This window comes from Sinohyriopsis cumingii, chromosome 15 (genome assembly GCF_028554795.1).
Source record: "Sinohyriopsis cumingii isolate HCF-2022 chromosome 15, ASM2855479v2, whole genome shotgun sequence".
Lineage (NCBI taxonomy): Eukaryota > Metazoa > Mollusca > Bivalvia > Unionida > Unionidae > Sinohyriopsis > Sinohyriopsis cumingii.
In genome coordinates this window covers 107,140,094-107,155,933 of record NC_142975.1, presented here as the reverse complement: position 1 = coordinate 107,155,933, position 15,840 = coordinate 107,140,094, and the positions used below count along the sequence as shown (strand labels likewise).

At 36.4% G+C, this 15,840-nt stretch overlaps 1 protein-coding gene across 1 annotated transcript in view; it reads right to left on the bottom strand.

Moving 5' to 3' along the window:
- The window catches only part of LOC149782434 (nephrin-like), a 58,352-nt gene extending 42,978 nt beyond the window's left edge, over positions 1-15,374 (bottom strand). Inside the window, exons 1-2 of the mRNA XM_089935138.1 lie at positions 15,233-15,374; positions 13,667-13,969 (exon numbers count right to left, since the gene is read on the bottom strand). Of these exons, the coding sequence (XP_089791264.1) occupies positions 13,667-13,969; positions 15,233-15,374 (445 nt within the window). The remainder of the gene's footprint in view (positions 1-13,666; positions 13,970-15,232) is intronic.
- Between the last annotated feature and the right edge of the window lie 466 nt (positions 15,375-15,840).

The following is a 15,840-nucleotide window of genomic DNA, read 5'->3' as shown; positions in this document are numbered from 1 at the left end:
TGATTTTGGGTTTGAAGACAACTTTACACTTGTTTATAGCTATCTTGGTGGGATGGTTGTCTGGGTGGGTATCTAATCGAATGGAGTCTAGGAGGAGCAGTTCTTGCCTACGTAATTTTAAGGGTAGTTCTCCTGTTAGTGTTTGTAGTTCTTCTAATGATGTTGAGGGGTGTTCCTGTGCATAATAGTAAGGCTTTTCTCTGGATAGTGTCAAGTTTTTGTAGTACAGGTTGCTTAGCCAAGTTATATGCTTGGCAACCGTAATCCAATTTTGATCTAATTAGGGTTTTTCAAAAAATATTTTGAAACCCCATTTGTCCGCCCATCTCTCTAAGTTGTCTCGGCTCTGCTGGATTTCTTTAACTACTGTTTTATTGGCAGGATTTCCATTCCTCCATATGCCACTATCATCTGCAAATTGTGAGAATTTTATTTTTGTGGAGGCTGCATTGAGATCAAGGTCGTTTACCATTAGGTTAAATAGAAGGGGACTTATAACACTGCCTTGCCTTGTTCCATTTTCAGGTGAAAATTCTTCCGAATGGGTGTTGCCTATTCTTGTGGTAATTTTCCGGCCAGTAAAAAGCTCATCAAACCATCTGTACAGTCGATATTACAACTGAGCACTAATTATGTTAACACCTAGAACATTAATAACAATAGACAAACCTCCAACTAAAACGAGACAAACTTTAACACTGGACAAAATCATTATTGTAAATGAAAGAAATGAAAGAGAACAGACTACTCGCAAAATAGAGGTTTAAACGACGGTACGACAAATTTAGGGTGTTATAAAGGAAAAGGAGTATATAAGAAACAATTTCATATGCTAATACATGTACATGTGATCTTCAAATGTTAATCTGATTTCATGTTTAATTGATAGCAGGATATCTTTATTGCTATGTAATTTTGTTTTTAGATGAATGCATACAATAATTTAGCAGAAACTATTAACAAAAAATAGAACATACGTATAGTGATTGTGGTTATTTTTATTTAAATTGTTCTGAAACTGGACCATGGAAACTGGTCATTTTGTATAAACCTGTTACTGGAGAGACCACCCGTCATGAGAGACCATTTTTGTTGGTAGTCTCTCATAACAGATTGTACTGTACAATCACACGAATTCTTACTCTAGCATCATTCAAGGTACTCCTCACATATATCCAAACAAGCTTGCTCAAACTCCACTCTTGTCTGTGACATCATGTTCATGAGCGAAAGAAGATAATCATTGCACAAAATATGCTTAATTGTAGCAGCAGATGGGGCGAACAGACCACTTGTCTGAAACCTAATTTGCTTAAAGTATAAGCTTCTTCCGGAATAAAAAAAAATAAGGTCACTACTAACCTGACCGAGAGTTGTGTTTACATACCGGAGGTCCCACCCCCTCTGCTGCTATAATTAAATCATCATCATCTTAAAAAAAAGTCACCGGCTAGTAAATCTCACACCGCTAGATTAGCTCATGAAAGACTAGAAGCAATTACGAAATTCCTTCCTGTTAGAGATTTATTCAGAAAAAACCTACAAGCACAGCAGGAAGCACAAGTTGAGTACGAAGAAGACACTAAAAAGTTATTTAAACCTGTCACTATAGCTACTGAAAAAGCTGCAGCTGCTGCTGAAAAAACTATATGGGGAGATATTAAGGAGGAGGAGGAGAAGAGAAAAAAGGGTATTTTTCCAGTATTAGAACAACCCGCAGAACAAACTGAAAAAATAGCAGGAAGAACTAAAAAATTAAAAGGGATTTTACGAAAACTTCCAACTGTTATAGCTGCAGCTCAACCTCCACCCGATGAAGAAATACTTGAAGGTATTTACAAAATTCGTACTAATAGGTGATATGAAAGATCGTGTACCAGAAAAGGAGCAAAGGGCCAGGGTTGACATGACCAATAAACTTAACTACGGCAGTATTGATCAGATAAGAGGAGCTAGAAACGTAAGTGAACTAGCTAGTTTTGCTGTGAGAAGTTATGATAAACGAGATAGCGTTTTAAAATCCGAGTATGCCAATGATCTGGTGAGCCGTGAGAATTGGTACAAGTGGATATATCGTCTACATTATGGAGTTGATCGAGTTAGAAGTAATGATACTAAATATATTGAATTTATTAGCAAAATAGATGAATATTCTACATTAATGCAACAACGACAATCTCCACCACAGCGACGATCTACTCAGCCACAATCTCCACCGCAGCGACGATCTACTCAGCCATAATCTCCACCACAGCAGCAAACTACTCAACCGCAATCTCCAGAAGAAGAGTTTCATGATGATGTACCTGGAGTATTATTGCCTGTCCTAACAGTGTTCTTTCTGATGTAGAACGACTAGAAATACCGATTGGAGGAAAAGGAGCTGGAAACAATTCTTCAGAAATTGTTAATGAAATATCTGATATTTGTCAAAGATTATTTCAAGGCGGAATTATGGATTGTAGCATTTATCGTTCTCTTATTGATGAAATTGCCGATGATTATCACAGCGACTAAACAATTAACTAATCAGTATATAAAAATGATTATACACACTGCTCAATGTGGACCGATCATGGTTAGGGTAGTAAACTCACGACTGCCAAATTACAAAACAATTTACAGAGATGGACTTGGTGATATTATTCAGGGTCTATTTAGAAGGATGGCTCCAAAAGCAATACCAATTGCAAAACAATTAGAGATGAAGGCTATTGAGGCTGTTCATGATAAAATTCCTGGCGCTATTGGTAATCTTGTCAGTAAAGCGTTCTCGACAGTCAAGGACAGACTAGCTCGATTAGTACGAAGAAAACAGCAGCAACCAATGAAACTGGCCAGCACTGACGTTAAGCCTGCAAATTTCAGTAAAATAATAAATCAAGCCACGAATCAAAAACTAGCGGAATTATCTGAAGAAGAAGAAAGAAATATAACTGCAAATTTAATGGCGGGAAGTGGTCTTCATGTCAGACAACGATAATTTAGATCACCATTTGGAAAATTAGTAATTATAATAAAATGTTTAAGCGTATGTCCGACCTAGCATCTGACATGGATGCACCGGTCCTCAAAGATGCGTGATTATCACTTCTATTCCTATGACACAAGACAACCAAATCAGCGGAGGAGAATCAAATTACAGGTTCAGGATACAAGTAGATATTTCTTGCCCGCTGAGGCGTTTATTGAAGTAGAAGGTGAACTTGTAACGAATGTTGTGGCTAATACGCCATATGATGCCAATTTGCGAGTTGGTTTTGTCAAAAATGGGATTATGGCGCTGTTTGATAGCACCACATACATGATTGATGGAAAAAATATTGAATCAGTTCAGAAGGATGTCGATATTGCTACAACAATAATTGGTCTAGCGAGATATTCTGATTCAAGATCAGCCGGTACAACAATGATGTTTGCTAAGGATATTACCAACAAAGCTGATCATGTTCAATATATTAAATTATGGACACCAGTAGGTACTGCATCTGATCCACAATCAGCTGATGATGGTCACGAATATGCAGCCAGACCAGGTGCTGCTTTTCATATCATGGGAAAAGTTAATGCAACTGACAACTTAGGCTTTGCAACACGCCGAGCAGCGTTGTCAGGAGATAATAGAAGTTTTTCGTATGCGATTCCATTGTCTCATATCTTTGGATTTTGCAGAAATGTTAGAAAGGTCATCTTTGGAGCTAAACACACAGTTGTGCTCGTAAGAGAGATGATGATAATGATGCAGTCTGGCGAGGTGTTGGTGTTGCTGATGCTGGTAAAGTAAATATAACGAAACTTTCATTGTGGATGCCAGTAATGATTCCATCTATTATTGAAGAACAAAAATTACTCCCTTTTACGGGTCAAGGCGGTAAATCATTGCTATCATGGTTAACAGTAACCACAGATGCTGTTCAAAGTAATGTTAATGGTTTATTCACATGGAATATAGCATCACAGCAAGGTGTTTCTGCGCCAGGACATATTTTTATAGTGCTGCAAAATAATGATCGGACGAATAGTCAAGAACGTTCACATATGATATTTGACAAACTTGGAGTTGATGAAGTTTCCTTGCGGATAAATGGACATCAAGAACCAGCTGAAAATATATTGTTAAATTTTAATCAAAATCACGCGTGCATATCATCGTTTGATGTCATTTATGGGACGTGATCAAAACGTGGATACTGGGCTGCAAATATCACAGATTTTATAAATCTGTATCCGATTTATTACTTTTTGCTGAAGCATCTTGATTTATCCAAGCAATCTGTCATTGATATACACTTTCGAGCTCATGTTAATGACCCGCCAGGTAGTGGTGCCTTCTACAGAGCAATCGCGGTCATACTCAGTGACAAAGCGATGTTACTTGAAGGAAGTAGTGGTCAAATGAGGGTTATTGATGCACCAGTGGAAAATCTTTAATCATGTTATTTAAAAACACAAGTATTATCATAAAATGCCATATCATCACGTTAGTGTCAGTCTGACTCCTGGTCAGATTAAAAACCTTCAATCAAATTCAGCAAAAAACTGCAGAATGAAATTATTACTAAAGCGAGATCAGATCACGGGCGGTCAAAATAAATTATCATTATCAGAACGTGAACTTAAGCATTTCAACAGCACCAAACAATCAAAAACAGGCGTCAAACTTAATCATTCTGCAGGTGCGGTTAAAGACTCAATTAAAACAAGCAGTATTTTCCCACTTCTCGCGGATATTCCAGCATAAATTGCTGCAGCCGTACCTGCCGTAGCAAAAGCAGCTGCATTAGGTGCTGTTGGAACCACTGCTGGAATAGCATTAAAGAAAGCAGCAGGGCGAGGACTATAAAAAAGAGGGACCGGATTAAGATTACGGGAATCTCGTTAGGGAAGAGGTCTGAGGCTTCCAGGATCACTTCATTAATTATTCCAGCATCAATATTTTGATTTACTTGATGCTGTTAAACAACTAAAAATAAAAAACTTCAGAGGCGTTTTTATCCGAGATCAATTGCCGGACCGACCAAAAAGCGCTGAAACAGGTATTATCAATTTCGATGATAATTCAAGACCTGGTACTCATTGGACCGCATATGCAATTGATCCATGTGGAATTGTTTATTTTGATTCGTACGGGTTAGCTCCACCTTGTGAGTTTATCAAGTATGTCGCGCCACTTCACTCAGTGGTTTGGTATTCAACACTACCAACACAAATAATGACGGGTCCGCCAATATGCGGCAGTGAAGTAATTAATGTACTCTACGCTATATCAAAGTCCTTCGCGGCACCTCATAAAGTCATGCATGATTATACAAGTAACCGCTTCGTTTTGAACAGATCTTAAATTATGATGGTTGATATATACGGAAGATCTTCTACCAGTAAGAAAAAAAAATCCGACATTGATTTGTCGAAGTACGCGACTAAAGATGAACTCGCTGATATTATGAACCCGGCTGGAGTTGACCCAGATGAGGTTGTTATTTTTCAGGACCGATACGGAAAACTAAAAACTAGCGATATCAAATGGAATGATATAATTCGACGAGTACTCAGTGCGGTCATGGATAACATTCCTATGTTTACTGACGGTGGTAGAATCAGGGATTCAAGTATATCATTTATAACCATCAGAAATGAAATTACAAAAAGTGTTGCTAATCGTGTAAGAAACACCGGCAACACAATGGCAGGTGAACTCAGTATGAACGGAAACAAGATAACAGTGTTAAGAGATCCAACATCCGACGAAGATGCCGTGACCAAAAAATACGTCATCAACTACAATACTGTTGACGGTAAATTATCCACACGTTGCGGGCCGAGCACAGCACCGTTGATGGTAAATTATCCACATTGCAAGCAGAGTATGATGTGCATGTAGGCGCTTTTGGAAGATTTCGAAGAAATTTTTTAAAAGAAACGATGAACCCATAGATAAATTCTTCGGCACTCCACACGCCGTTGACATAAAACTTTCTGATATCGAAACTAACCTAGACACAACTAAAAAAATATTAGAAGATGTAGTAAGTGGAATTCCTGATATCGTTTACAGAATTAGTCTGATTAAAATTTCACCCGGAATAACTCCCGGGCATATTACCAATATCGTATACACTGTGTGATCTGGATTCGCAACATGGTCACAGCAAAATAAAACTATTAAATATACCGCAACAGTCACTGGCGTGTACAGGCTGTCTGTGTTCATTGCTGCAAAATTCGAGATTTTTACAACGTACCCATGGCATCATTCCACCGACAAGTTTTCTGGAGTTGTGTCTATCATATTAAATAGCTGAAATGAAGAAATATTTATCCTGGAAGCAGCTGATAAGAAATTAACTGCAACATGTTTCTGGTGGTGTCTAGAATTTGTAGCTGAAATACCTCAATTGTTTACTGTATAAAATATAATGAGTACCTCAGCATCGTACAGGTACAATCAAGCACGTGAATGGCAAACGAAATTAAAAATTCGAGTCGAACAATATACGGTAAAATAAAGAAATATCAATGACGACTAGTTATCGTTGACGTAATCGTTTATTCAGTATACACTGCTGTTTTGTCCACCGGCGTATTATTATCAACGATAACAATGATGGCGCCAGTAGCCGTAACAATCTGTATTTCAGCTACAACATCAATTGCAGGTGTGCTCAAGATCATCGCACAAAATATAAGTACTTGCACGAATAAAAAATATTTCAACTACGAAGGATTATCCTGGACGAGTCAGTTATCAATGATGATGATGTTGACGGTGACATAATAAGAAAAAATTTAGCTGGATATAAACAGTGTGATAAAAAAAATAAACGCGACTTTGATCTTGATGTTGAATTTATTAATACGCTGAAACAGCAGCAGAATAATCACTGTGCGAGTTGTAATTGCATAATGTTATGGCGGTATCTGAAAAATGATCCAAGACAATTTACCGTAGATAGGAAAGATAACCATCTTGGCCATACACGAGAAAACACGATGTCGACCTGTCTTGAATGTAATCGACGTAGGGGTGCTAGTTAAGTGATTGCGGTGGTAATTGTGTGTTCTTAGGAATCAGTTGTAGTTGTTCACGTACAAATCCACGTTGAGGAACAGTTGAATCTAGTCTGTAGATTGCTGGTCTACCAGTGGATCTTGTTATGTTAGATATCTTGTGTGTCGTAATACTCCAAATAGGATCAGTCGCTCTTTTTTTACCACCTTCAAGTTCACCTCGTTCATATAAATATATTACGGTCATATTACCTAATACTGGCTGTGTTGAAAAATCACGTTGTTGTACAGGTATATTTTTTTTGGTAATTCCGTTAATGGTTTCATATTGGTTGTTCGAGTTATTTCATTATTTAACGTGGCAATCACACTTGGTAATCTTGCAACCCATTCACGAGATCTCTTGTCTTGAATAAATTTCATTCGCGTATTGATATCCAAATAACCACTCAGCATGTGTTTGATTAAATCGTTCAACAACAATTGCCTGATCACGATGCATTGCAGTGTGTCCTCATCTGATTTTGACATTATGTTGCTTCATTAACGATGATACTGGACCAAGAAGTTCTTTGCCAGGATCATCCTGCAATAGTTGTGGCCATCGTAATGGTCCTCGTTGATAAATTCGTTCAAACGCATCGGCTACTTCAGATGATGTTTTCGTTGATAACGGTTCTGCCTCTTTATATCTACTTGCAACGTCATTGACAGTTAACGCGTATTTGTATGTTATTTGACGTCTACGTACTTTAATCGTATCATAAGGTAAAAACAGAATATCTGCTTGATGAACTTCATTAGGAACACTAACATCGAAATACGCGTACTCAATTCGTTTTGGTGATGGTAGGTAAATTTGCCATATTGCTTGTTTGGATAACCACGCTTTAGCAGTAGACTGTTTGACTTTTGCTGCATCAGCGAGTTTACTAATTGCTGCTTTACCCCTCCAATATCCCCTTGGACTATAATAAATTGATTCCATTTATAATTAATTACCAACCCTTAATATGAGTTTACCTTTCATCGCAGATTTTACTAACCAATTGGCTAATGATTCTCTGATATTATTAATTTTTATGGAATCTAGCGAATGAATCAACTTCACATCTGCAATATGCCTATGTTGTAGATCTTTATTTTTATAAGCCACATCATGAACGTGACATGCTTTATCAATATCATTTACGGGACACTCACCTGGTTTTGGTTGATCCTGATTGTCAAGCCTGATATCAAGTCGAGTACCAGGACCACAATAATTATATCCTGGTAGACGTTTTTCTCCAGGATATTTAGCCCATGGGGTTCCTGGGAACTTTGACATTAATTTAGCAGTATCACCACCATCTTCTGTGGGTAAAAACGAAAACTTTTTTCTGTTACATACTGCTCACCTTCCACCATATGCTATTCTCGCATTTTCTGTTGTAACCGTAGATAGATCATTAGTTGGAGTTTTAACTCTACAACGTAAACATTATAGATTCATATTATTTATATATGGATATAATTGATTTCTCAGCGACACGAAAACAAGAGCCAATTAAACACCATCCTGTGTTGCCAAATTCGATCAGAATGATAATAATAGGTCCATCTGGATCGGATAAGACGCAATTATTACTTAATCTGATAATGAGATGGCTAAAATGGGATATGTTATATTTGGTAGCATCATCAGTTGATGATCAACGATGTTATGATGTACTTAAAGATTTCAATGAAAACGCAATATAACCGATATTGATGAAGTGCCGAGTGTTGATGTTTTAGACGGATTTATTAATAATTTAGTTGTATACGATTATGTGATGCTGGACAAACAATCATACCCTGCCAGAATATTTTCACGTGGCAGACATAAAAACACTGATGTGATTTCTGTTACTCAGAGATACACACAAATACCAAAAGTAATCAGAGATAACTGTAATATTTTAGTTATGTTTAATGGAGTTGATACGCATACGTTCCGAAATATTCATCAAACTTGGTGTAACGGTGACATGGATATAATTAAATTCAGAAATTTCTTTTCACATGCACAATCAACCCAGCACGGGTTTATAACAATAAATTTACATGATCCTAGAACAAGATATCGTATTGGACTTGATAAAATTTTTGGATAAATTGATAGCAGCAGAGGGGCTGGACCTCCAGTATGTAAACAAAACTCTCGGTCAGGTTAGTAGTGACCTTATTTTTATTTTATTTTGGAAGAAGCTTATACTTTAAGCAAATTAGGTTTCAGACAAGTGGTCTGTTTGCCCCCTCTGCTGCTATTGCTTAACTGCTCCAGCTCTACAGTGACATAATACAAAATGTTTAAAAAATGGTCACTGCTTTTGCGTATTTTGAGTTGCACCCTCCAAACTTACTGCACTCAACTAGTTTCATTACTTTAGATACATGCATAACAGTGGCACGTTTTCAATGCAGTGTGAAAAAGTCACTGTGAATTTAATTTCCCACTGTGGATTACTAACCTGAAAGTGTGTGCAAAGAGCAAGTGACCCCTTATTAAAATCAGTTCAAATGGAACAGGAAAGAAAATATCAGGCAATTTCTTTTCCATCTGAAATTTTATTTTTGACACAACTGTGACAGGAAAATGCAGAAAGATCTTGAAACTAAAAGCACAAGCAATGAGACCAGATATAAGGATACATTATAGTTAATCTAGGTCATGAATTATTGTGAGACCTATTCCTATTAACCTTACATTCATGAAAATGTGCACCGCCCAGAGGGCAGACTTTGCTTGTAACTAAGTATTTAACATTTATTTATAGAATTTAATCCCAGTTGACAAAGGAGGGATACACCAAATTACAATTTCCATTCAACCGGATACAGGCAGTGTCAATAGATAAGGCATGCATCTCACTTCATCGTCGCATTGAGGCGAGGTCAAGTAGAAACATCTTCTTTAGAGTGAGATCCTCAAGAGAAGCTTCACTCAATTTTTCGTGGGGCTTTTGGTTAAAGACCATAAAAAACAAGAAAAATTCCATCTAGATGTTACAGAGAGCGAGACAGGTCTCTGCTGCTCAAAACATTTAACAAGATAGGTAAAGTGCGAATCCAAACCATGTATAGTGCCTTGAGAGAATTTAGTTTGAAATGTCAGCTCTATAGCCGTTGATTGTGAATTTTCTTATGAAAGCAAACAAAAGGAAATCAGCAACAAAATTATAGTGGGGCAGCAAGGATCAAAACATTTCCTACTGCACCAATCACGGAATATTCTCCATGTTGCATCATAAACCTTGGATGCAGAGGCTCTCCTGGTCTGAATGATGATACTTGCAACTCAGCCCAAAAAATTGTTTTGGAAGAGAGATCGCTTGAGAACAGCAAAGAGTAAAGGTGGATAATTTGTGGGCTGTTGTGGAGGTGAGATCACCTGCACTGCGAAAGAAGATCCATCCTGAGAGAGACCTTGGTCAAGCGATATGCAAGTCTAGATGATCATTGAACCATGAGCACTGAGGAGACAGAGGGGCTATGAGAGTGATCTGTGCAGTGGAAGTTTTGACTCTTTATATAAATTGAGGAATCAGTCAGAATGGTAGGAAGGTTTACGCAAACTGCAGATCCCACTGGAGACTGAATGCATCCGCTGCCAATGCTCCTTGATGCGGGACAGGAAAAGTATAAAAATGGAAGTCTTTTTGTATCACATGCAGTATCTCTTATGATATTGTAGTCACATCCATTCAAGTTATTGTTAATACCACAAACTTTAATTGATTTTCGGATCAGATCTGGCTTGCCCCAAAGCGATTAGACTGCTTTCACAATCCATTCCACAACTGTTTTGTTTATCTCCACTCGTAATACGATACGCGGTGTCATTTGCCTGGGAAAGGCCCTCTGCTGCTTTACAAATAAAAATTTTCCAGCTTTTCCTCATGTCGGACTTGACTGGTTTATTTACAATGATGTCTAGTGGCTGTAGCTTGGAGGTGCATCAACCAGGAATAACTGCAGGCACCATGTTACCCCTTCTAAATGGCTGTTTTACAGCATCCATCACTAAAAGAGATCGTTCCTTTCCTGTATAATTGAGAGATATCTCTTTAATCCACTGCAGCATTACCTCCTCAACAACCCAACCTTTCCCCTACATAGATATGATCCATCCTTTCGGTGCCTAAATATCCTTTAGCTCCCTCACACCACAAAAACTTATCATCAGAGGCAACACATTTCCTGCTGTGAAAACTGCAAGTACTAGGGTTAGATGCTTTTTATCCGCACCCGTCATACGAATTTTCACACTTTTAACATGTTTCTTATCGACAGTTCATCCGGGAATGAGATCAAAGTACATGGGAGTTTCATCCAAGTTAATTATCATCTTGTCTTCAAAATCGTCTTTTCTTCTTCTTGCCTTTACGAATTTGTGAAATAATTTTATTTTCTCATCCAAATCTTCCGGGAGATGCTGGACCATCATTGTCCATGAAAGAAACACGGGGTTGTGTTGCTTTAAAAAGCATGTTGCAAAGTTCCTACTGGCTTCAAACTCAATTTCAAGACACACTTGACTGCGAGGAATCACTTTTTGTTTAAAAGTGTGAGAAGCTATCCTTTCAAAGTGTTCCACTGTTTCTATTTATTTTCAAAATCCCAGTGAAAACTGGTAGAAATAAATCAAAGTTGACTTCCCCATGTCGGCCGACTTTGCATACATATGTACAATTTTTAAAACAAAATCGCCACGCTAAAAAGAACCCAAAGTCTTCTTCCAGGGTAGGCTTGCTTTGCAATAAATTAAGCTTCGTATTTCATATCCTACCGGCAAGTTCATATAATGAGTTTACACTGTTACAAGGTGCGTTTATTCAACACCGGGACTTTCATTCATTTGTTTGTCATCTGTAGACATAATTGACACAAACGGGTTTCGAGTTATTCAGTGTAAATAGTATACACAAATTAACCTGCTTTCATTATACTTTTTGTATCCCATGGACTCAGAAAGATTGTCATTTGTACTCACAGTGAATATATTTCTAAAAATGATTTTTGTTTGCAAGATATTGTTATATTGTTACCCTGGATATTATACGTTCCTGGTTATTTTTTACCTTACTCCGTGTCACACACAAATGACACTTTTGAGCAATGGGATTAATAATTCTCACTCTCTCCCTCTCATCTGTATGTGATTTTTCTGGATCCAGTTTTTATTCTCATAACATTCAAATCCTTGAGGACAACCAAACATGATTTGTTCCTCAATATTCACATCAATGTGTTATGTTGTCTGACAAAAGCAACTGCCATATGGATGCATGCGTTAAATATACGGAGTTCGTGAATATATTTTTCCATTAAGAAAATGCTAATGTCGACCAAAAAAGTGAATAAATGATAAAAGTACAAGGTTAGTTTCTTTCATTTTCTTATCAAACAAGCATTTTTTTATCTACTTTATTGTAAAATGCGGTGTGGTGGTGGTGGGACACGTGATGTAGGTACAAAACAATATTCACCGTAAGTTCTGGGACACGACAAAAATAATAATTTTTTTCATGTCTCAACATATGCAGTAAATACAGTAGTTATATGGGTATAGTTTTGTATAAAAAATGATTTTATCAGTTGATAACAGAATATGTTCAAAAACTGAAAATATAATAAAGTATAAAGTAATCATGTCGGTTTCATATGCAAAATATACACACAATAATATATAGCTAGAAAGAGAAACACTTTTACAAAAATGAGATTGTATATTTCTTACAAACTGCTGCATAAGTATTTCTCATTATTCAGCACGAGCCAAGAAATCTTAAACATTGTTTGTTTTTACCAACAATGAAGTATGGTAGCTGTGGGCTCATGACTGTCCAAAATAATTTTCTCATGAGATTTTAGTTTTGACTCTTGACCCCTGAGATTTTAAGGTCAAGGATCAACTGACTCTTCAGTTTGGAAATCTATTGAGAACCCTGCCCAGCCATGATCATTTAATCCTATCTTGTTTAATTCAGTGGTTAGTACTATTGTAAAAGTACATTTATGCTCTGCAGTAATATGTCCTTCATGAAAAGAATGATCTAGGTAAAATCAACAACTAACCAAGTGAGAATGGCATGGGAGTAATGAATATATGTCATGTAAGCAAGAATGGGAAATCAAAATAAAAGTGCCCTGACACACATTCTAGCATTTGACTGGTTCAATGAGATTTCAAGGTCAGACAATGACTGTTTAAGCACTCCGAGTCACCATAAATCAGTTCCCAGAACCAGGAGCTTATGGCTACAAAGGATCCGACTAGATTTTAGCATTTTAATAATGAGAATTTCTTCCATCTGCTTTTTGTGGCACAGCATGAGTGTCTATTACATTCAGAAATATTTTGTTATAGCAAGTAAAGCAAAGAGATGAAGTCTGGAGAAAAGTTTATTATATCATTCTGAATTAATCTTAAATATATATCCTTATTATTATACCGCCATTTTTCTGTCATCGATATTAGAGAAGGCAAAACAAAAATGTGTAGTTCTAACTTAGTGTGTGAAATTCAAAGCAAAAGCAACCATACGACTTTTTAACAAACTAGACTTAAAGGATTGGCTTTCATTTCATCAGTTGTACCAGATATGATATATTAGAGAATACATATACTTACACTTCACATTAATGATGAGTGCTTCACTTTCATCTGACAGTGATTGATGATCCTCGTAAGCAAAACATGTAAACCTGGCTCCGTTGTCTTGTCCATAACTAAGGTTAGTGATGGTCAGTTCTGTTCCTTGGATATTATATCGTTCCCCTGGGGATATAACTGTACCATTCCTCTTCCACTCAGACATCATAGCCAGGCCATGATCAGGAGGTGCACTGCTGGATCTTGCAGAGCAATTCAAACGGTAGCTAATGCCAGATTCAGCAATAGTTAGTTCTACAATATGCGGTATGGTTGGAGAAGCTGTATAAAAGTAAAGAGTTCCATGAGACAATGCAATTAGTTTGAAATTAAATGAGGTTTGTTTGAAGAAGCTGTATTAAAGTAGAGATATCTAAACTCACTGTTCTCGTATTTATACTCATAGTTTGCTAAAATTAGAACACAACACAATGTTGTTGCGCATTATGAAGAAAATAAAAGAGCGTAATTTGTGTAGAGTATGACAAAATAATAAAGTATTAAACAAAACAGCAACAAAAATAATTCAAAAACCTGTTTGTGTCCAGTAATTCAGAAACAGAACTACAATGTACAGATAGATTCAATAGTAAGTCATTTAGCAACTCAAAATATTATAAAGCTTCCCTTTCTATGTTTCTCTAGATGTAGATGTCTTTTATCTTCAATAAACATCACCCTAAACAATATCATTGCTTCCATTAATTTGTGTCAGAAGTCCCATATAACTTTCCCTAGAAAAAGGGTGCTTAGTCTTGCCTGTTGCTATTGTGTAGCTTACTGTTTTCCAGATAGAAAATACCATCAAATTTATCATGAGAATTCATAGTCAATACTTAACCTCTTCCCATTCTTTTCCAGGAGGATTTTTTCAAATTCAATATTACATACCATTTTAAAAAGCATGAAACCAAACCGTAGATATATAACATTATACAGTTTTAAAATTGAGAAATTTCTGATGCAAGGCAAAGATAAATAAAATAGCAAGCATACCAATTCTTAAAGTTTTTTTGTGTTTTTTTTAAAAACTAAATACATGTATTATAGTAATATTGCTACTTGAAATGATAATTCTACCTCCAATTTGTAAGTGTATGAAATGTGGGAAAATTGTTATGTTGTTTAAATTTGAAGACCCTTTTTTAAATCTGAGAATAGAGAACCTATATAGCGGACAATATTGGAAAGCTGACAGACAAAAATTAATTTTATTCATGATTTCATTACAGAATAAATCATATATTAAAAATACCGGTGTTTTGTTGTTATCTTTTGTCCATTTCCTTGACTGCAGTCAAATTTCATCATACACACAAATATTTATACTTTTACAACTGTTTACAACTGTCTGAAACAACAAGTTACTTCAAGTATACCATGTGTACAAGGTATTAGGTTGTTCCTGTCACTTTGCAAACACAACAAGTATTATAAACGACTTGCTATGACAACATAATGTAAAACAACCTTGCATTGCACACAATCTTGGATGTTCTTGCTCCTGCTTAACTATTCACTCTACACATAATTTGTACTTTGTACAGATCTTCACAACATCATGGCAAGTAGTATCTCCCACTTTTTTCACATCCTTTCTTGCTCTGATATCACAAATAAGACCTTCTGCTAAATCTTCAAAAAGGTCCTGACAAGTTGGATACCTCTTTATTAATAAAGTCTGCATTTGAATCCCAAAATATATGTATGTTCTATCATAAAGCATAAAATGTTTGGGATCTATGTTGAATCATGTAGTATACAAGCATCTGGTTACAATTATCGACATACATCTTGTGTCGAGCAAGCATGAACATTTCTGGGAACCCACACGTGTTTTCTGGCATAATTGATGGATCCAACAGATGTAGGATCATGAAAAAAATTGGCAGTTATTGAGATAGGGTTCATGTTCATCCTTATACAATATGACAGTTCAACACTAAGCTGACGTTTTTTAAATCTAATGTGTTCTGGCAAATGTTCTGTAGAAATACCTTTATGACTGTTTGATGCATATTTATATCTCTCATGAGCAGTTCAGTAAACAAACAAGGACCTGTCTCAATATTATTCATAATGATCTTAATGTTCTTATGTTATAGGTGCGCTAATAATTCAGTAACCCTCTCCTGTACCGTACTTCTCCTTGC